Source organism: Paralichthys olivaceus, chromosome 13, assembly GCF_024713975.1.
Source record: "Paralichthys olivaceus isolate ysfri-2021 chromosome 13, ASM2471397v2, whole genome shotgun sequence".
NCBI classification, from domain to species: Eukaryota; Metazoa; Chordata; class Actinopteri; order Pleuronectiformes; family Paralichthyidae; genus Paralichthys; species Paralichthys olivaceus.
The window spans coordinates 327065-350000 of record NC_091105.1 but is presented as its reverse complement, the minus strand read 5'-3'; the positions used below and the strand labels follow the sequence as shown (position 1 = coordinate 350000).

General features: G+C 45.6%; 3 protein-coding genes across 13 annotated transcripts in view; 1 reads left to right on the top strand and 2 right to left on the bottom strand.

The window, feature by feature from the left end:
- The window catches only part of LOC109644352 (phosphomevalonate kinase), a 3597-nt gene extending 1471 nt beyond the window's left edge, over nt 1-2126 (top strand). The window contains exons 1-5 of one of the 2 annotated variants that reach the window (XM_069536790.1): nt 1-386; nt 495-726; nt 810-962; nt 1058-1187; nt 1686-2126. The exon at nt 1-386 is cut by the window's left edge and continues 1250 nt beyond it. In XM_069536790.1, the coding sequence (XP_069392891.1) occupies nt 382-386; nt 495-726; nt 810-962; nt 1058-1187; nt 1686-1846 (681 nt within the window). In that variant the 5' untranslated portion in view covers nt 1-381 and the 3' untranslated portion in view covers nt 1847-2126. The remainder of the gene's footprint in view (nt 387-494; nt 727-809; nt 963-1057; nt 1188-1685) is intronic. The other variant, XM_020109707.2, reaches the window with a different exon arrangement.
- A 222-nt stretch (nt 2127-2348) lies between these two features.
- Nucleotides 2349-8793, bottom strand: LOC109644353 (tropomyosin alpha-3 chain-like). Of its 10 annotated transcripts, none has more exons than XM_069536781.1 (9): nt 8165-8793; nt 6059-6208; nt 5220-5353; nt 4944-5061; nt 4055-4125; nt 3869-3944; nt 3442-3504; nt 3279-3348; nt 2349-3199 (listed from the first exon to the last, which is right to left on the bottom strand). In XM_069536781.1, the coding sequence occupies exons 2-9, from the start codon at nt 6194-6196 to the stop codon at nt 3117-3119; spliced, it is 753 nt and encodes a 250-aa protein (XP_069392882.1). In that variant the 5' UTR covers nt 6197-6208; nt 8165-8793; the 3' UTR covers nt 2349-3116. The 10 variants fall into 10 exon arrangements, with proteins under 10 accessions (XP_069392882.1, XP_069392881.1, XP_069392883.1 ...); XM_069536780.1 differs by having other exon boundaries at nt 8030-8331; XM_069536782.1 differs by having other exon boundaries at nt 6059-6205; nt 8030-8331.
- Nucleotides 8794-8839: 46 nt separating this feature from the next.
- arhgef2b (rho/rac guanine nucleotide exchange factor (GEF) 2b) lies at nt 8840-22706 on the bottom strand. Its single transcript, XM_069536778.1, has 22 exons — nt 22474-22706; nt 18857-19019; nt 18663-18730; nt 18461-18524; nt 18208-18337; nt 16825-16928; nt 16143-16286; nt 15814-16064; nt 15504-15629; nt 15021-15138; nt 14331-14576; nt 14169-14245; nt 12971-13143; nt 12757-12824; nt 12251-12481; nt 12091-12168; nt 11804-11859; nt 11579-11620; nt 10925-10975; nt 10526-10819; nt 10303-10456; nt 8840-10171 (listed from the first exon to the last, which is right to left on the bottom strand). Exons 1-22 carry the CDS (start codon nt 22528-22530, stop codon nt 10122-10124), a joined length of 2745 nt encoding a protein of 914 aa, XP_069392879.1. The 5' UTR covers nt 22531-22706; the 3' UTR covers nt 8840-10121.
- Nucleotides 22707-22936: the final 230 nt, after the last annotated feature.

The window sequence follows — 22936 nt, the reverse complement described above, 5'->3', positions numbered from 1 at the left end:
GGATCAGGATCAGGATGATGTCAGGATCAGGATCAGGATGATGTCAGGGTCAGGATCAGGATGATGTCAGGATCAAGATCAAGATGATATCAGGATCAGGGTCAGGATGATGTCAGGATCAGGAAGAGGGTGATGTCAGGATCAGGATCAGGATGATGTCAGGATCAGGATGATGTCAGGGTCAGGATGAGGGTGATGTCAGGATCAGGATCAGGATGATGTCAGGATCAGGATGATGTCAGGATCAGGATGATGTCAGGATCAGGATCAGGATGATGTCAGGATCAGGATCAGGATGATGTCAGGATCAGGATCAGGATGATGTCAGGATCAGGATCAGGATGATGTCAGGATCAGGATCAGGATGATGTCAGGATCAGGATGATGTCAGGATCAGGATGATGTCAGGATCAGGATGATGTCAGGATCAGGATCAGGACGATGTCAGGATCAGGATCAGGATCAGGATGATGTCAGGATCAGGACGATGTCAGGATCAGGATCAGGATCAGGACGATGTCAGGATCAGGATCAGGATCAGGACGATGTCAGGATCAGGATGATGTCAGGATCAGGATCAGGATCAGGATGATGTCAGGATCAGGATCCTGTGTACGTTTGAGTTCACACCATAAAACCTTTGTCTGTTTTGTTGTCTTCAGTTTAGGGTCGGACGTTTGCTGCGTCCTGCGTCTGTCCGGACCTCTCAAACAACAGTATGCTCAGGTGAGATCTGCACCACCAACACACACACACACTCACAGACCACATCACCATGGTAACTCCGATGATCTCATGCTGGTCTGCAGGAACACGGACTGGACCTGGACCAGTTGCTGGGCCCTGGTCTTTATAAGGAGCAGTTTCGGGCCAATATGATTTGCTGGGGAGAAACTCGACGACGGCGTGACCCTGGATTCTTCTGTCGCCTAGCAACCAGAGGAGCATGTCAACCAGTCTGGGTACTCCTGTATCCAAGCAACTCAAAATGAACTGTGCCCTCACAAGCGTCTCTGATTGGTCAGGTGGTGAGTGATGCTCTGCTCTGATTGGTCAGGTGGTGAGTGACGCGCGGCGGCTGTCAGACCTTCAGTGGTTCAGGTCGGAGTTTCCTCAACAAACTCGAAGTGTCAGAGTTCAAAGTTCAGAGGAAACCAGGACAAAGAGGGGGTGGAGCTTCACTGCAGGTAAGACGTGTCTATGTCTGTGTGTGGGGGAAGCTTTGGACTCATTGGTTACCTGTCTCTCCACCAAGGTTATTATAGTTTTGAAATTTTCATTAGTTTTAATTTTTATTTAGTTTTTCAGTTTGCTTTTTTATTTCAGTTTAGTTTTAATTAGTTCAACAAGTGATTTTGTAGTTTTAGTTTTTCCAGGTATTAAGAGAAAGCTTCGACACCAAATATGGTTCATCAAGTGCTTTAATTTCATTCTTTAACCATCACCTGCAGGACAGGAAGTAATCGAGGGAGAAAACGAAAAGACGACGAAGCTGAATTTATCTGCAATTCACTTTAGTTTGAGTTAGTTTTGCATTGTTCATTGTAGTTTTTATTTAGTTTTTGTTTTAGTGCAATTGTCGTTTTATTTTTATTTCAGTTACCTAAATTATTTTTTCATTGCTAGTTTTAGTCTTAGTTTTCATTAACTATAATAACCCTGCTCTCCACCCGTCTTTCCTTCAGGTGTGGATGACGCGGAGTCAGAGTGTGGGTTGGACAGTGGCGTTGCATTTGATTGGATAATCAGTAATGAGGCCAACGCCCCCTCATTAGATGAGCAGCTGCATCCAATCCTGAGGCTGGCTGAGGAAGCAGCTTCATCACCAATCATCACGGATCAATAACATATTGATCAGATCCGATCAGTCTGTTTACGCCAGGTTTCCAGAGATGGGTGCGGTCACGTGATGGAGTCGTGGTCACGTGACGGAGTCGTGGTCACGTGAACCTGCTCGAGAGCAAAGTTAGATGTAACAAGTCTATTTAGCTGATGGCCACTATGGAAACAGTCACACACACAGTGCTGTGTGAATGTGAGGAATCAAACCGCCGACCTTCAGACGAGTTGCTGCCTCCAAACAGAACTAGAAAACAAAATGTGATAAATAAAATGTTTTCAAAGAAGTGTTTCATTTTTTATCCATTATTTTTAAAGCAGAAATTAAATTAAACGTTTGTTCAAAGTAGAAAACAGTTCAATTCTTAAGTATCGTTTATTGATCCGATGCTGAACATGACCTCATGAAATATTATGAGTTAGTTAGAATAAACTATATTATGACATGCATGTAATAAAATGTTGTAAAGATTTAACATTCAAACTAAAAGAATAAAACACAGTCTCAGTTTAGATCTAAATACCAGTGACAATGTTTTAATTTATAAAATCTCGACATGATTTATTACAATGAGTAAAACAGTGACGGCACCAGATTCCAGGTTCAAACGTTTCCGGACTTTATTCATGATCAGGTCAAAGGTCACCTGTAGACTTGGTGTGTCTCTGATTGGCCCCTGGTAAACCTCATTTGGCAGTGGAATGCCTCACTGTGATTGGCTTCTTTAAACCATTCACCCAAAAACAAAATCTATATATCATTAGCTGACAGGAAGCTAGTGCTAATCAATCAATCAATCATTAATTATTGTGTTATTATTATTATTATAAGAAATCTAATCAGAGTAACAGAAAACTTTCAGACAAACAATTAGTTTCTTGTGGGTTAATTAGTTGTTAACGAAGGAATGGTTGTAAGTCACTGATAAACTCCCTTATTGACAAAAACATCAGCAGCTCTTGGTCTGGCCCCTCCCTTCAGTGGGGGAGGAAAAAGGGGGTGTTTGAGGAGCAGGGTCGGAAACTTCAAATGTGACTTAAGATTCAGAGAAGGAATCACTAAGAGGAGGAGGGGAGGACACAAAGCAGCCAGCAGAGGGTGTTAAAGGATGAGGGGGAGGAATGTTTTGGCCACAGAGCTTGAACCTAACTCCTCAACATCCACCAGAGGGAGCTGAAGGAGTAACAAAGGGTCAGCAGCAGGAGGCGCTAGTATAAAGAGTGAATGGAACATTTGGCCACAGAGTTCCCTGATGTCGATCAGAGGGGGGGGGGGTTCAGCAGGAGTTGAGTTCCTCCATCGTCTGATTCAGCGTCGCCTGAAGCTCCATGTTTGCGTTTCTGGCTGAAGTCAAAGTATCTGAAAACAGAATCAAACAGTCAAATAGGAATCAGTGCGACTTCCAGACCACAATCTACTCGTCTGCTTTCAGTCGAACCTTCCAAGTCATCGATGGTTTTCTCCAGTTTGGCCACTGAACGCTCGGCACACTCCGCTCTGCTCTCGGCCTGGAACAGACGACCAGTGGAGACGGAGTTTTAGTAACTTTACGATGGATGGAAATACTCGTGAATATTTGATTAACAATATTTGTGCCTGACCTCTTTGAGTTTCCCACTCAAGTTCTTGATCTCCTCTTCATACCGGTCCTCTTTCTGAGAATACTGAGAGAGAGAGAGCGAGAGAGCGAGAGAGAGGTGAATCTGTGTTTTGTGTCTGAATCAGGTTTGACTCCAGTTTAACACCAATAACAACACTTTGAATTTTGACTCCAGACATTTTAAGACCATAACGAATTCAATGTCAGACGCATGTTTTATTGTTTTAATCAATAACATGCGTCTTGTCGATCAGTCGCATGTTATTGGTCTCATCGATGAGCAACGTCCTCTGTTCTGAGCTCAAGAGGAAAACTAGAGAAACGTTAACAGGACAGAACGAAGGTGAGGCGGAGTTAACAACACGTTATGTCACGTGAGGTCAGGGGGAGGAGTTCCTCTGCTTTGATTGACAGCAGGTGGGAGATACCTTGTCTTCAGTTGCCTGCAGGCTCTTCAGTGATTGGTCAAAACTCCTCAACTGCTCCTCCAACCTCCGAACATTACTGACAGACAGACGAGTGGACAGACGGACAGATTATTAATTAATAGAAGTATATATCAGTATAAATATATACATGTATATATACATGTATATATATACATATATACAAACCTCTCAGCTCGCTCCGCTCTGTCTTCAGCTCGTTCCAGCTCTGCTTCCACCATCAGATGTTTACGAGCCACCTGTCAATCAAACATTACTGACACAGGGTCACAATGAGGGTACAGACACACAGACACAGACCATGAGGGTACAGACACACAGACACACACCATGAGGGTACAGACACAGACCATGAGGGTACAGACAGACAGTCACGATGAGGGTACAGACTCAGACCATGAGGGTACAAACACAGACCATGAGGGTACAGACTCAGACCATGAGGGTACAGACACACAGACACAGACAATGAGGGTACAGACACACACACCATGAGAGTACAGACACACAGACACAGACCATGAGGGTACAGACACACAGACACAGACCATGAGGGTACAGACACACAGACACACACCATGAGGGTACAGACACACAGACACACACCATGAGGGTACAGACACAGACCATGAGGGTACAGACAGACAGTCACGATGAGGGTACAGACTCAGACCATGAGGGTACAAACACAGACCATGAGGGTACAGACTCAGACCATGAGGGTACAGACACACAGACACAGCCCATGAGGTTACAGACACACAGACCATGAGGGTACAGACAGACAGTCACGATGAGGGTACAAACACAGACCATGAGGGTACAGACTCAGACCATGAGGGTACAGACACAGACCATGAGGATACAGACACACAGACACAGACCATGAGGATACAGACACACAGACACAGCCCATGAGGTTACAGACACACAGACCATGAGGGTACAGACAGACAGTCACGATGAGGGTACAGACACAGACCATGAGGGTACAGAGAGACAGTCACGATGAGGGTACAGACAGACAGTCACGATGAGGGTACAGACACTCTCTGACCTCCTCATATTTGCGGTCAGCCTCCTCAGCGATCTGTTTGGCTTCTCTGAGCTGAACCTCCAGATGCTCCATCTTCTCCTCGTCCTTCAGAGCTCTGTTCTCGATCACCTTCATACCTCTGAGAGACAGATGGACAGGGACAGATGGACAGAGACAGATGGACAGGGACAGATGGACAGAGACAGATGGACAGGGACAGATGGACAGGGACAGATGGCATGTTATAGGAGGCGTGTGGTGTGGGGGTTTGGTGTGGGGGTGTGGTGCATCTCCGACCTCTCGCTCTCGTCCGCAGACTTCTCCACCTCGTCCAGTTTGTGGAGGGCGGTGGAGAGTCTCTCCTGAGCTCGGTCCAGATTCTCCTCACTGAGCTGCAGACGACGACCCAGAGCTGTCACCTCCGCCTCCGCCTGCAAGACACACCGCAGGGACACAGTCCGGGACCCATCATCAAAGTGTGTATCATCAAAGGCTTCATGCTGAACTGAACTCCACAGATACACTACAGACACTACAGACACTACAGACACTACAGATACTACAGATACTACAGACACTACAGATACTACAGATACTACAGATACTACAGATACTACAGACACTACAGATACTACAGATACTACAGATACTCCTTTAACGTTCACAACATTCTTTGTTCAGATATTTGTGGCATCTGAACAAACCTGATGCACAAACAAGTCCACTGAGGAACCAGCAAGGAATCAAAGGTCGGTGATTCGATCCCAGTCTTTCCCATCCGCATCCCAAAGTGCCCTTGGGATAATGAAAACTGCCCCTCATAGAAAAAACACAGACTCATTCACAACAGCATCAAACCCTCTTCTTTATTCAGATGAGAGGTGGAGCAGCTGGGTGCAGCAGACAGAGACAGGAAGTGACGTGCTAACTCTCACACATGCACCTCCTCCGTAATGTCGTGGCTTTGGCACATGGAAAAGCTAACTTGGTTCCTAAAGGTTCTCATAACTTCAAACCAGCCCTCGCACCAGGTCCAACTTGGTCAAAAAGGGAAAACTGAGGAACGACAGAGGAACAAACTAAGAACCACTGAGCACCTGACTGAACCCCTGCTCCACCTGTACAGGTGTGTGTACCTCCTCTTTGCTCCTCTTCTCCTTCTCCACCTCCTTCTGCAGTCGCTCCGCCCTCTCCTCGGCCTCCTCTGCCTGATCCTGCAGAACCTTGATCTTCTTCTTCACTGCATCGATGCTGTTCACTCCTCCTCCACTCATCTTCTTCTTCTACTGCACAAACAACAGACGCCCTTTGCCGTCACATCATTGGTTCAAACGTCTCATGACGACCACACTGGATTTATATGTGTTTATAATGTCTGTTGATCTTCAGTTGCTGTAGAAATCATTTTAGTAATATTGAGACCAAACATTTGAGGCAAGTGAAATAACTTAAGTTAAACTTTAGTTCAATTCTAATAAAGAAAAATGAACTGAAACGATGTGTTACACTTTCTGCATCGTGTTTAAAACAAGTCAGATTCTCATAGATTTTCTCTTGTTTGATGACATCACAGTAATCACTAACATCAGCTGCTGGTTATTTTATTTCGAGTCCAGTTCACATGAAATGTGAACTTTATGTAAAACGTATGTGACAACAGGTGCGTTTGGCTTTAAGCAGTTCTGTGCAGCGCTGGTTTAACGTGATGCATGCTGGTTAGACTTTGTGATGTGACCCTAAAACATGGCGGGAGAGAGCCAGCTGCAGTGAGACTGTGGGTGTGGCTTGATGCCCCAGTAGTGAACTGTGAAGTGGCTGCACAGGGTCAGCCATCTTAAGTGAGAATCCAAACCGTAAGAAGCAGTCATGCTCAATTTAAAAGGGAAGTGGAAACTGCAGAGAGGAACTGAACCACAATTCATCAGTTTGCCGGAAGTTGGCAAAGAAAATACCCATCAGTCACTGCGCCTCGCTGGAGCACTTAAAGGTACAGTGTGTAGAATTTAGTGACATCTAGTGGTGAAGTGTCATGTTGCAGCTGAACCCCTCACCCCCCTCTCCTTCCAAACATGAAGAAGAACCTGTGGCAGCTTCAGTTTTCATAAAAACTCAAAAGGTTTTAGTTTGTTCAGTCTGGACTAAAGTAAAAAACATGGTGGCCTCCGTAGAGAGGGTCCCCTCCATGTAAATAGAAAGTATTTAAATATAAAGTATTTAAATATAAAGGTTCTTTTCTGAGGTAAAGAATTCATATAATTTAGATGAAATGAATTAGTGAAAACATCATGAGGATTATTCTACATTAAATTTCTGCCAATAGACACCAAAGACTCAGAGCGCACGCTATTACAGATCACAAAGGAGTTCACATACATCTCCGGACTTATTCTGCATTAAATTCTTTTCTTCATTATGACAAGTTACATCTTGTAAATTCACATTTTCAAGTAACAAACATTCCAACACAATATGTTTAGTCATGGTAAAAGTTTTTGTTTCAATAGCCAATGATTTTATTTGAAGAGGGCGATTGAACGTTATATTTCCACAGCAGTGGTGCCTTATTATTCATATTTATATGTTTCTTATGTGGCGATAACTAAAGGAGAAAAAAGATCTATGTTTCTTTCTGCACTCATGTTAGACTGTGTACTTATACTGTGTACTTATACTGTGGCCTTATTTTCAGTTTACTTCGTTTTTCTTTGTGCAGAAACACGAGGATTTAAAAAAAACATCTGTTTCATCTACAACAAAAGATGACGTGAGTTCTGTCTGTACTGCAGCCAGGATGACGTCAGAGGATCGATCTTAAATGAAACCTCGTTGATACACCTGAGGTTATTTACCAGCTTCTAATGACGTCATCAATCATCGATCGTGTGTAAGATGGTGACTCGTCGTGTGTTCGTAGAGAAAAGTGATGATATTGTTTGCGTTTGAGAAAGTGATCGATGATTATTGATTATTTGAGTGACGTGCTGATGATCAGCAGTTAGCACGTTAGCTACTGGTGCTAACCGCGGACCAACGCCCTGTTAGCCTGTTAGCCTGTTAGCAGAGTGCAGAGCGAGCAGGGACCATGTGAGCTGTGTGATGTTTGTCACCTGTTCGAGTCCCCTGAAGAAAACACACCTGAGCCCGTCACTGCCCGGTTAGCAGCAGGTTAGCGGGTAGCAGCAGGTTAGCTGTTAGCAGCAGGCTAGTTGAAAGCGGCTAACGGTGCAAAGCTGCTGTCTCACTTGTATTTGTAGAAACCGAACAGAAACAGAGTCTGGTCTCTCCGTCTGCGTGTCCTGGGCTTGTTCTTGAGTCCTGGTCCTGGTTCTGGTCTTGGTCTCCACTGTTTCCTGGTCCAGCCAACTCCCAACTAACCCCTCTTCCGGGTTAAATTCCCTCCACAGGATGTGACGTAACACGCGGGGTTTGAAAATAAAGTGGTTTCTGGTGAAATCAGAATCTGAATCAGTTTCATGAATTCAATCACGAATAGATTCGATTTTTACTTTGATCAAAACAGAAAGATGTAAAACCCTGTTACCATGACAACAACTACCAGCACAACTATGATACCCACGTGTTCAGTGTTTCCAGCAGCTGCTGTCACAGTTCTAATAGACTTTACTACACATCTGTGTATTTACTGCTCCCCATGGTACACACTAACCTTTACATACAGGCTGACGCTAACACACCATGACTGGGACAACTCAAAGTAAAGTATGACTCTCGATGGTCGCTTCACTGATGAGAATCAACAATTCACGATCGATCATTAGTTTAAAAAGCAGATCGATTGATAGAATAACTATGGAGCAGAAGAGAGAAGGTAATGTCAGACAGTGTAATGAATAAACCTCCAACTTAAAGATGAAGCCTTTTATGATTTCATGTCCAGAAATAAAACCACAGACACATTTTCCAGCTGATTAGATTTATAAAAAAAAAAAACACACAGTCAGAGCAGGAAAATAATAAAGTTACGGCAAAAAACATTTACACTTTTCTTCTCAAATCTTTTTACACAAATGTCACTTTACAGACGTAAACATGAAAATAAGAAGCTGCTGCATTCGCTACATATTGAATCAGCTCAGTCAGAGTTTCAAACTGTTGCCCAACATCTCAGCCTCATGATCAATACTACACCAATATTCATAATAATCATTAATATTACAGCATAATTACATCACACATGGAACGTTCTGAAGAACAGAAACTGTTAGAAAAATAAAAACAGTTTTTTATTTGTGGAAAATCATCAAACTGATAAAGTCCAGTTTTTTTTGTCTTCTGTTAAACTCGTGGTTGAGTCCAGTTTGAAAATGATAAACAGCAGCGCCACCTGCAGGTAGATCGCATGATACAAAAACACCTGAAATGTTTTTTACAGTTAAAAGATGATGAATCTGTTTGATAAAGATCCACGAAATTCACGTTTGATACGTTTTGAATCTTATCAATAATTTTTTTGCATCATGTGACAGATTCAACTTCATCTTGTTCTTCATCAAAATTTTAACATTGAGTCACTGAAAGCATCATCATCATCATCATCATCATCATCATCATCAGTGTTCCATTTAAAACACTGAATCATCATATCATCCAACATCAAACAAACTCCGAGCCAGGACAGTGTCATGGCAACAGAGTCGGTGGCGACACAATCCAATAAGTTTGTAGTTGATCTGGTTCTGACTCTAACGTTTCTACAAACATGGTCAATGACAGCATTAAATAAACAGATTGGTCGTCCAACCGGCCAATCAGAGAGACAGAATCTGTAAAGGTTCTATACAAGTGACAAATCCAGGCTAACATGCTAACAGCTTCAGTCATATAATAAACAGCTCTGACTCAGAGACTCAGAGACTCAGAGACTCAGAGACTCAGAGACTCAGAGACTCAGAGACTCATTCAGTGGCAGCAGCAGGATTTAACCCTCTGAAGATTCAGGACAGAAATGTAAAGACTCAATGGATCATTGTGGCCCCGCCTTCTTTTATAACCTCCACTGGAGCATTTGTGGGAGGGGCTCCAGCTGACCTGATGATGTAAACAGGTCACAAGATCTTTTCTTCATGAACATTCAGTAAAAAAACAACAGCGTCTTTGAAATAGGAACATTTGTCATCATCAGCTGGTGACATCGAAGCGACATCAGCAGAGTTCCTGAGGTCAGGTGGAGGTGTGTCACTAACTTGGCTCTGCTCCACACTCGCTCTCCTCTGGGATGTCCTGCAGGTCTGAGAGGTCAGAGGTTACAGGTCACCATTGGAACCAACCATACAGCGCACTGATCAATAATGAACAATAGCTAATATATTCATTAACAAACAATACACTGATCAATTCATTCTGTAGATCAGATACCAACCTCTTGGGCTGTCAGAGCGGGGAGAGATCATCATTTCCTCCTCTATCTCCTCCTTTCTCTCCTTGCAGCCATCTAATTGATCAACTACATTCTGACTGGCCAATGGCACAGTGGGGCGGGGCTCCAGTTCCCTGCTGCCACGCCTCTTGCTCACCTGTTGACACAGACACCTGAGATTAGCTTAGTTTAGCTTCATTTAGATCAGATTCTTAGTTTAACATACCGCTTCCTCCTTGATGACATCTTTGATTTCTCCATTGCCCCTCCTCCTGCTGCCTCGTTCCACCTTCTCAGGCTCCTCCTCCCTCAGATGCAGGCGTGTCAATTCCTGCTGCAGGAGCTCCACCTGTTGCCGTAGCAACATTGTCTCCCCACTGGTGTCTAATCCTGTGTCCCGCGAAATAGAGCGACACATGCAGGGACCAGAAACGGGACCAGAGGTGGAGCCTTGGGTGGAGGGGGCGGGACCTGCTCTGACTGACAGCTCCAGGATTGAGTCTTGACAAATCACAGCAGCCTGGGGGTGGAGTCAGTGGGCCATTAACTATTACATCATCATTACAGGAGTAACTGACATTCAAATGATCAATGTTCGATAACAACAAGGATAAAGACAACTCACCTGCAGGGCGTGAAGATGGAGGTTCAGATTGACCAATAGCTGACGGGCTTCCTGTGAAGACGAGTCAGCTGTTAAAAACTGCTCATTTTTGTTCAGATACGTAAATATTTATTTCCCACACAACCGCATCACAGCCAGCTCACAGTCAGATTAACGCCGGATCACGGCAGGAGATTTTCCTGAGTATCAGGGTTTCAGTCACTTTCTTCTTCAGGTTTTATGAAGAGACATAAGGGAACTCTGGTTCTTCACGAACCATCTTCTTTGACCACAGTGAAAACGTCTCATCAACAGGAAGATCTTACCTCTGACCTCTCTGACCTCTAACCTCTCTGACCTCTCTGACCTCTGACCTCTCTGACCTCTCTGACCTCTCTGACCTCTAACCTCTCTGACCTCTAACCTCTCTGACCTCTCTGACCTCTAACCTCTCTGACCTCTGACCTCTCTGACCTCTAACCTTTCGTGATTGTTTCTATAAAGTTTTGCCAGTTGACAGTTTTGAATGGGGTTTAGTGTTTTAGCATTTTAGAAGAAGTGTAACTTTATTCACCTTCAAGAACGAGTTTAATGTGATTATGATTCTTTATTAAACAAGGACAAACAACGGCTGGATGGATTTCTGTCACATGATCAAGAAGTGATGACTTTTACCTTGTTTGCAGTTCGTTCCTGCAGCTGGTTCCCGTTTCTGTCCTGAGAGACAAAAACAGAAAATAAACTTCCTGTTCAAAATGTACACTAAATCACATGGTACCGTTACTATGGCAACAGACAAGATCAATATGTTTGTAAACAATAGAGAAACTTTTCATTCCAGATCATTAAGGAATAAAACTTGTAGATTTAATTTTAAAAACCTTGAGGGTTTTTGTTTACCTGTGACGAGGTGTTGTTCAGGTCAAACGAGCCGTTCAGAGAACCAGAGTCACCGTCTGAGACACAGGTGAATGACAGTGTCATCAGTCAAACACTAGGTGGCAGTATCAGTATTCACAGACAATTCGAACTGTCAAAAAGCTTCAATCTGAGAATGTTATGATTCAGGTGATGGTGAGGAGCAAATATAAGAATATTATTGTTAATTATAGTTTTTGTACAGTGATTCGTTTCAAAGGTTATTAACTAATGACAGAAATGTGATGACGAGTGACAGGCTGACTCACTGCTGAGCTTCTGGTTGCCGTTGGTTACAGTCGATCTCTGCGTGTTGGAGTCAAACAGCAGCTTCGCCAGTTTGTCGACTGAAAACCAAGAAACAGGTTCAAAGCTCAACGTGGTCAAAACAAAGTACTTCAACAGACGTCAGATCAAACAGAGCGGCACCTTCAGCGAGGGCGGCAACGAGCAGCGGCTCCCCCCGAGGAGCGTGAGGAGTGTCGGCCCTGAAAAGGTTCCTGCAGAGCAATGAGCTGGAGGAGCTCCTGGTGGAGGAGGTGCTCACCTCCATACCTCCTCCTTCTTCTGCTCCTCCTCTTGCCTCCACCAGGTCAGAAAACAGAGTGGCGCGCTCCTGCAGTAGCTCCAGCACCTCCCTGTTCTTCTGCTGGATATCAGCTGAGAAAAGGAGAGGAAATGAGGAGGAGAAAAAACCCACAATGATCACTTTTTTGAGAGAAAGAGCAGAAGAGGAGGAGAAGGTGCAGTAAGAGGAGTGGGAGGAGGAAGTGCAGTAGGAGAAGTGGGAGGAGGTGCAGTAGGAGTAGGATGAGGTGCAGTAGGAGTAGGAAGAGGTGCAGTAGGAGGAGAAGGTGCAGTAGGAGGAGGAGGTGCAGTAGGAGGAGGATGTGCAGTAGGAGGAGGAGGTGCAGTAGGAGGAGGAGGTGCACTACCTGTGATTGTTCTCAGTAAAGCTTTGTCTTCAGTCTCAATGAGAGGAAACTCTTCTCTGGACAGACAACTGAAAAAAACATTATACAATGAAGTACTGAGTACAAGACACTACTTCACCCTGTACTGTATGAATACCAGAACTACTGAATGTAGTACTGACCTGAGAGCAGTACTACAGTATTACAGTACTGGCCTACTGAATGTAGTACTGACCTGAGAGCAGCCTGCTGGATCCACATCATCCAGGTACGGCGGTCATCTTTGGAGGAAGCGTGCAGTTCATACATCACTGGAGGGGTGGAGTCACTGATCAGGTACATCCCTCGCTCCTGATTGGCTATGTCTCTGACAATCAGGTTAGTCAGAGACAGCACTGGAGACTTATCCTGAGACAGAAAGACAGGTCAAACAGTCAGACAGGGTTCAGGAGGTTCAGGAGGTTCAGGAGGTTCAGAGGGTTCAGGAGGTTCAGAGGGTTCAGGAGGTTCAGAGGGTTCAGGAGGTTCAGAGGGTTCAGGAGGTTCAGAGGGTTCAGAGTGTTCAGAGGGTTCAGAGGGTTCAGGAGGTTCAGAGGGTTCAGAGGGTTCAGGAGGTTCAGAGGGTTCAGGAGGTTCAGGAGGTTCAGAGGGTTCAGAGGGTTCAGGAGGTTCAGAGGGTTCAGGAGGTTCAGGAGATTCAGGAGGTTCAGAGGGTTCAGAGGGTTCAGGAGGTTCAGAGGGTTCAGAGGGTTCAGGAGGTTCAGAGGGTTCAGAGGGTTCAGGAGGTTCAGAGGGTTCAGGAGGTTCAGAGGGTTCAGAGGGTTCAGAGGGTTCAGAGGGTTCAGGAGGTTCAGAGGGTTCAGGAGGTTCAGAGGGTTCAGAGGGTTCAGAGGGTTCAGGAGGTTCAGAGGGTTCAGGAGGTTCAGAGGGTTGATCTGATTTGTTGATTCTGTGTCTTGTGGACAATGTGGAATCTGGAAGACCAGCAGGAAGACCAGGGCAGGGGGACAGAAGTGATGGAGGTCGTCAGTGGAGGGTCAGTGAGGTTTCAGACCTCACGAGTATTTAGAATGAAACATCAAGAGAAACCTGAGGAGTCGGAACCGTGTGTGTTTAAAGTAGAAACGATCTGTGGCCTCCATGTTGATCAGACACTTCTCCTGGTTTACTTCTCTACACAACGTGGGACGTCCTGTTCTTCACATCAGGACGGGACCAGTTCACACTGGAGTCTGATCCGGTTCACGTTTTAAAATCAGTTTCAGTGTGGATGTAGTCTATGTGGCAGAGAGAGGTAGAGAGACAGGAGAGAGAGGTAGAGAGAGGTAGAGAGACAGGAGAGAGAGAGAGAGAGGTAGAGAGACAGGAGAGAGAGAGAGACAGAGAGAAAGAGAGAGAGACAGAGAGAGAGAGAGAGACCAGGTGGGACTCACCAGTGATGCAAAGGTGAATTTCTGATCTTTGTCCTGAAGGAAAACCAGGATGTCTGACATCAGCAGCACCTGCACATCTGGACAAAAGCACAGGGGCTGGTGAGTAGGTGTAAGCCCCGCCCACACAGTTACACCTGTGAACAGGTAAACTGGCGATACTACCTTTCATTCTGGAGCCCTGGACCTTCCAGAGGAGTGACCCCTCATGAAGGAGCCTCCTCCTCAGTAGCTCTCCTCCTTTGAACACTCCTCCTCCGTGGACCTCTGCCCGAGCCCTCGGGTCCAGACGGGCCTGGATCTCCTGCAGCCTCCTGGTTCGGTCCAGCTCCAGAACCTCCTGATCCACCGAGCTGATCAGACCCTTCAGGAGCTGCAGTGCCTTGCTCAAAGCCTGCACCTCCTCACTGCCTAGAGGTCACAGAGACAAGAGAGACATGGTCACATCAGAGGTCAGAGGAAAGATAATTAATAACAATATTTCTGTAGTCTGAACAGAATACTTGTATACAGTGTGAGAAGAATATTCATGTACATATACACAGTTCCTTGAGTTTAGTTCTGTGTGTGTGTGTGTGTGGTCGAGCTGTGATACATCTCCTTGAGCAGCTGTGATGTCCTGCAGGGGGCAGCACTGGTTCCCACTGTACCACCACCTCCACTGGGTGGAGGGGGGGGTCCCAGTCCGTCCAGTCTCTTTAAGTCAGCAGTCGTGATGCTGCAGCCAGCAGAGTCACAGTAGGTGATCTGGAGCGCCCCCTGCAGTCCCCTCAGCACACACTCTGACCTTTGTTATAAAGTGATGGGTGTGGTTCATTGTTGCACCAGGTTCTTATGATGTCACACGTCACCTACCTTTAGTGTTGTCGAGGATTCGCTGGATGATGACGGGGTACTTGGTGATTCGTTGTGTCACCAGCAGGATGCACTCCTGGACGCCATGACGACGCAGCAGAGGACCACGACAGACACGCTGAGCATTATGGAGCAAAAGAGGTAAACAGAAGTTTACTTCAATCCAGTTCAAACTCAAAGGTACAATAGGTGTAAACCTAGACTGAAAAAGGATCATGTCAGCAGCAGGTTTAAAGGGGGTCAAAGTGAATCTGAGTCCAAATCAGTTCATTCAAGATGAATACAGGGAAACAAACTAAATACAGTTTACACAGACTGACAGAGACTCATTGACTCAGGACTGAAACCAGATCTGGTTCAATCTAAACAGGAAGAAAGAGTCTCATTCAAATCTGTCAAACCACCAGATCAAACTCAGCCGAACCAGGTTCCTGTCTAAACCTGGTCCCAGAGATTCAGTCCAGGACCAGGTTTTATCCTCACCCTGACTAACTGCTGCAGTCTTCGGTCTCGAGCAAAAACTTCTTTGTAGAGTTTCACAGCTTTCGGGTGTCGACTGCAGAACTCTGAGTAAAGTTTCTTCATGTCGTCTGCACACGCACCTGAAAACTGCACACACACACACACACACACACACACACACACACACAATTACATCATAGAATATATACATTTTTGCAGGTTTTAAAAACCAGGACTCTTCATGTGTAAAAAATGTTTGACTCAATCATGACAACATGTTTCCATGTGTTGTTGCGTGGTCTCTGCCCCTCAGTCACCGGTGCTGTCATACCTGTCTGAGCAGCAGGTCTCCGATACTGCGGACAGTGAAGTTGCTGGAGCTGCCCTCCATCAGTCCCTCCTTCCTCTTGTTCAGCAGCTCAGACAGGAAGTTGGAGTGGAGCTCCAGCAGCTGGTCCAGACAGGGGAAGATGGTGTGAACCACACCCGCCTCCAGCATCACCTCTTCCTGCATCCCCCGCCGGTAGACGCCCTCCATGATCCGCAATGTCCGCACGTGATGAAACTCCGTCTGGATCAGCTCTGAGAGACAGACCATAAACTAGTTAGTCCTGATGTGTGTGTGTGTGTGTGTGTATATATATTTACACATGTTTGTACCGTAGATGACGTCCTGCTGTTTGATGAGGTCTTTGTGAAGCGTCTGCAGGAACTTTGGTTCGACAGCGAGACTCCAACTGTCGGCCTGAACACAGCTGCCCTCCACCTGCAGCTCCTCCAGCAGGGGGCTCCACCACCATTCACCTGCATACAATATGCAACATATTACAAACACAGGAGACAGAGGTCCCACTGTGTTTCCCACAATGCATCATGATAAATAGAGTCCAACCTAGGGTCAGTAACTAAGTAATATCTCCCATCATGCATTGTGCTCTCTGCCGCGAGCACAATGCTATAAACATATAGATAAAGGGCCCATTCTAGTTATGAAAACAACAATTTGTACAGTTTAGATGAAACAAACTTGTGAAAACATCTCTAAGATTATTTTATATTTAATTTCTAACTATAGATAATTTCACCTCAATCTTACACACTGGACCTTTAATCCAGTTCCGCAGCGCCCCCTGCTGGTCATGGGAGTATGTTTTAATAAGCTGTTAGCTGCCAGCGTCTCGATGGTGACCCCCGCAGGCCAGAAAGGACCACTAATGTTTTCACTTCTGATACTGAATCACTTGACATGTACCATGTGACACTGAACGAGCCAATCAGCTGCAGGCGTCACAGAGGGACGTGTGATTGACAGATGATTGATCAATAACTGTGATTGACTGACCGTCGTCAGTAAGGGACTCCATTGACAAAGTTCTGCTCCTGAAGTTTAAAGACTCGGTCGACTGAGAGAAAATCTTCCTGAGACCTGCAGAGTCCTCCAAACCCCTGAGAGACAGACAGAGAGAGAGGTGAGAGACAGGTCAGAGAGAGAGGTGAGAGACAGACAGGTCAGAGAGAGAGGTGAGAGACAGACAGGTCAGAGATAGACAGGTCAGAGAGAGAGGTGAGAGACAGACAGGTCAGAGAGAGAGGTGAGAGACAGACAGGTCAGAGATAGACAGGTCAGAGAGAGAGGTGAGAGACAGGTCAGAGAGAGAGGTGAGAGACAGACAGGTCAGAGAGAGAGGTGAGAGACAGACAGGTCAGAGATAGACAGGTCAGAGAGAGAGGTGAGAGACAGACAGGTCAGAGATAGACAGGTCAGAGAGAGAGGTGAGAGACAGGTCAGAGAGAGAGGTGAGAGACAGACAGGTCAGAGAGAGAGATGAGAGACAGGTCAGAGAGAGAGGTGAGAGACAGACAGGTGAGAGATAGACAGGTCAGAGAGAGAGGTGACAGACAGGTCAGAGAGAGAGGTGAGAGACAGACAGGTCAGAGAGACAGGTGAGAGAGAGAGGTGAGAGACAGGTCAGAGAGAGAGGTGAGAGACAGACAGGTCAGAGAGAGAGAGGTGAGAGACAGGTCAGAGAGAGAGAGGTGAGAGACAGACAGGTCAGAGAGAGAGAGGTGAGAGACAGGTCAGAGAGAGAGGTGAGAGGCAGGCGGGTCAGAGAGAGAGGTGAGAGACAGGTCAGAGAGAGAGGTGAGAGACAGACAGGTCAGAGAGAGAGAGGTGAGAGACAGGTCAGAGAGAGAGAGGTGAGAGACAGACAGGTCAGAGAGAGAGGTGAGAGAGAGACAGGTCAGAGAGAGAGGTGAGAGACAGGTCAGAGAGAGAGGTGAGAGACAGACAGGTCAGAGAGAGAGGTGAGAGACAGACAGGTCAGAGACAGACAGGTCAGAGAGAGAGGTGAGAGACAGACAGGTCAGAGAGACAGGTGAGAGATAGACAGGTCAGAGAGACAGGTGAGAGACAGACAGGTCAGAGAGAGAGGTGAGAGACAGACAGGTCAGAGAGACAGGTGAGAGACAGACAGGTCAGAGAGACAGGTGAGAGACAGACAGGTCAGAGAGACAGGTGAGAGACAGACAGGTCAGAGAGACAGGTGAGAGACAGACAGGTGAGAGAGAGATTATTATTTGTTGTTTTACAGGAAACCTCTTGATAAAATTACAACAATAAAAGAATCATGTATAAAAACAATTATAGATAAAATCATAATATATAGTAGTAAATAGTTCTGGACTGTTGCCACGGCGATAAGATGTGTTTGCTCAGTCTCACCCTGCGATGTTATTGGTGGAGACGCTCTTAGCGAGCGAGAGTCCAGAGCGAACTCGTTTTGAGCCGAGCAGCGACTGACGACGTTCGGACGGATAGATGGCCGAGCTCGGACGCTCCTTCATCATTGGAGCTGGAGACGAAGAGAAGAAGACATAAAGCTTGTTGTTCTTTCCCATGATGCAACTGGTCTACCACTGTGTCAGACTGACAGGATAAGAGACAGACAGGCTGAGAGACAGACAGGTAGACTCACTTTTGGTCCGGAGGGCGACGCTCTGCAGAGCTGAACTGTTTCTGGCCATCGACAGCTTCTGTTGCTGTGAGAGAGACAGACAGGTCCCCAAAGAAGACAGACAGGTCATTGGTGAAGACAGACAGACAGATAGACAGACAGGTCCCCAAAGAAGACAGACAGGTGATCAGTGAAGTCAGACAGACAGACAGACAGGTCTCACCCTCTGTTTCATCTTGGCACAGTTGGCCAAACTGTCTCTGCAGCGGTTGTGAATGGTGACATTGCAGGCTGAGAGACAGACAGGTAGAGACAGAGACACCTTTTATTGTGTTGAGCTTTGATTATTAACAATTATTCAAAATGACCACAGATGTATGTTGTGCATGTTTAACATGTATGTTGTGAGGATGTTACCTGGGCAGCTGAGCGCCTCCTTGGCGGTGATGCTCCTGTTGCAGGACGAGCATAACGTGGTGGAGGACACAGTCAGAGACGTGAACAGGTGACCGTTACTGTACCTGGCCTCTCGCTCCCTCGCCTCCTTCTCTCTCACCTTCAGATGCTCCTTCTCCTTATTCTGATCAAACACACGATCAATCACATCTGATCAATTCATCTTCACATGTGTTCTACAGACCAACAATCACAACAATACTACAGACCAACAATCACAACATCACTACAGACCAACAATCACAACATCACTACAGACAAACAATCACAACAATAGTACAGACAAACAATCACAACAATACTACAGACCAACAATCACAACATCACTACAGACAAACAATCACAACATCACTACAGACAAACAATCACAACATCACTACAGACAAACAATCACAACAATACTACAGACAAACAATCACAACAATACTACAGACAAACAATCACAACATCACTACAGACAAACAATCACAACATCACTACAGACCAACAATCACAACATCACTACAGACCAACAATCACAACATCACTATAGACAAACAATCACAACATCACTACAGACCAACAATCACAACATCACTACAGACAAACAATCAAAACAATACTACAGACAAACAATCACAACATCACTACAGACAAACAATCACAACAATACTACAGACCAACATCACTACAGACCAACAATACTACAGACAAACAATCACAACAATAGTACAGACAAACAATCACAACAATACTACAGACCAACAATCACAACATCACTACAGACAAACAATCACAACATCACTACAGACAAACAATCACAACATCACTACAGACCAACAATCACAACATCACTACAGACAAACAATCACAACATCACTACAGACCAACAATCACAACATCACTACAGACAAACAATCACAACATCACTACAGACCAACAATCATAATAATACTACAGACCAACAATCACAACATCACTACAGACAAACGATCACAACAATACTACAGACAAACAATCACAACATCACTACAGACAAACAATCACAACATCACTACAGACAAACAATCACAACAATACTACAGACAAACAATCACAACAATACTACAGACAAACAATCACAACAATACTACAGACAAACAATCACAACATCACTACAGACAAACAATCACAACAATACTACAGACCAACAATCACAACATCACTACAGACAAACAATCACAACAATACTACAGACCAACAATCACAACATCACTACAGACCAACAGTCACAACATTACTACAGACCAACAATCACAACAATACTACAGACCAACAATCACAACATCACTACAAACAAACAATCACAACATCACTACAAACAAACAATCACAACATCACTACAGACAAACAATCACAACATCACTACAGACAAACAATCACAACATCACTACAGACAAACAATCACAACAATACTACAGACCAACAATCACAACATCACTACAGAATTGTGATTGGTTGATGGCAGTTTACCGACAAACACCCAATCACAGCCTCACGTTGTATTTGTTTCCGTGGTGAAGGTTTATGTTTACAGGTGACGTGTTTGTTCATGTGACATCATCAGACGTGTCAGTAAAACAACAGAAAACTGTTCACTCATCAGAACGACAAATAAATACTGATCAGCTGATCAATCAATAAATAAAGAGCTCAGTGATGGAGGGAAAGAAAGAGAGCTCTGTCTGAGGGAGGTCATGAGACAGAGAGAGAGGAGAGAAGGGAGTGAAGAGAAGACAGAGAAGAGAGAGAGACAGAGAGGAGAGAAGAGAGAGAGGAGAGAAGAGAAGAGAGGAGAGAGAGGAGAGAGAGAGGAGAGAGAGAGGAGAGAGAGGAGAGAGAGAGGAGAGGAGAGAAGAGAGGAGAGGAGAGAAGAGAAGAGAGGAGAGAGCGGAGAGAGAGAGGAGAGGGGAGAGGAGAGAGAGGAGAGAGAGAGGAGAGGAGAGAGAGAAGAGGAGAGAGAGGAGAGGAGAGAAGAGAGTGAAGAGAAGACAGAGAAGAGAGGAGAGAGAGGAGAGAGAGAAGAGGAGACAGAGAGACAGAGAGAGAGAAGAGAGGAGAGAAGAGAGAGAGAGAGAGAGACAGAGAGACAGAGAGAGAGGAGAGAAGAGAGAAGAGAGAGGAGAGAAGAGAGAGAGACAGAGAGACAGAGAGAGAGGAGAGAGAGAGGGGTGGTTACTACTGAATGATCTGAGTAGAGAAGTAACAAAGTAGTGAAGTAATAGATTACTCACAGTAATGAAGGTGCAGATCAGCTCATTCTTGATTATTAATTCGTATTGAAATGTGAAGCTGCCGTTTATGTTTCACTGTCACTTCCTGTTCACACTCATCACTTCCTCTCTCTTCGTGTTGAAGGTTTTCTCTTGTTTGATATTTTCTTATCGATCGTATTGAATCTTGTTTTCATGTTTTCACTGATAACCGGATTCTTTATTGATCCTCACTTAAAGAAATAAAGAATAGTTGTTTCTAATCTGACAGTGGATTCATGAATCCCTCCCTGACACTTCCTGTATGACCACACTATAGTTGTGAGGACGCTCCGACCCTAACCCCACTGGCACCAATCAGTTTCTTTTCACAGGTCAAAGGTCAAAGTGGGCAGAAGATGGAATGAAGACATCTCCACACTTCCTTTTTCTCACTTCTTCTACAGGAAGCCTGTTGAACTTTGTCCACAGAGGTTCCTGTCCCAACCTCGGCGTCCATTACAAACATCGCTCTACTCCTATAAGTATTAATAACAGATGTTTAGAGACATTATCTACACGTCTTAGATGTCCCCTAGTCCTAAATCACCTTCTTACAGGCCGTGAAGGTTTATGTATCAGGCATCAGAGTGGAAACCTTCTTTTCTCCTTGTTTACCATCTGTCCTCAGTCTGTTGAGCTCGTTGATACCAACTCCGGACCTGAACCCCCCCCCACAGCTCACAATGATGTACTGAACCTAAATTGGTCCTCATAAGTATAGAAAGACGTGCACGCACATACAGACACGCGCACGCACACATATACGGCTCCCCTCCCCCCTCGTTTCCTCCTGCAGGACAAAGCGGCCACGCTGCTGTTAACGGACACACACTAACACACACAGACACACACTAACACACACAGACACACACTGACACACACAGACACACACTGAAACACACTGAAACACACGCAGACACACAACTCACACATTTAAAACATCGAAGCATCTAAACTGAGGAAAAAGTCGTTTCCCGTTTCTGTTCAACTTCACCGTCTCTCTCTCTCTCTCTCTCACACACACACTCTCTCTCTCACACACACACACTCTCTCACACACACACACACACACACACACACACTGATCACGGATCGATCTTCTTCAGAACCATCGGTAACATCTGTCTAACGGAACACACGGTGTTTCGAGACGTGAGACAGACAAAGAGAGAGACACGGAAAGTGACGCGGACTGACCCACAACCCCCCTCGGTGTGTGATCGGTAACGTGTGTGTGGTCTGATCGGATCCCGATCACAGGGATCGATCAGTGAAGTGTGTACTTGTAGTTTCGTGTGGACGCACCTTCAGGTTGATTTCCTTCATCCTGTCCTGTCTCCTACTCTCCAGCAGCCGGGACATCCCCGCCCTCAAACCCAACACACCTCCGCTGATCGATCACCCGCCCTCCCGCTGACCGATCACTCATCGATACTCGATCTGCTGATCGGGAGGATCCGTTCGGTTCTGGTCCCGGAGCGGTCTGCGGTCTGATCCCCGGGGGCGGAGCTACTTTCTGACTGACAGCGCTTCTGTCTACTTCTGACCAATCACAGCTCAGCCCGCTGCTGTCGCTCTCAGCCAATCCCCTCACCGTTCGCCTATTAAACCCCGCCTACCAGCATCTGTCAGGGAGCGCTTGTTTAAGACACCGGCGCGGTGACGCTTCGGATGTTGGGTGGAGTTAGTCTCTATGACAACGTGTCAATGTGCCACAGGAGCCTTACAGCCAATCAGAGAGCAGCACGAGGTCACATGACACCGGTGA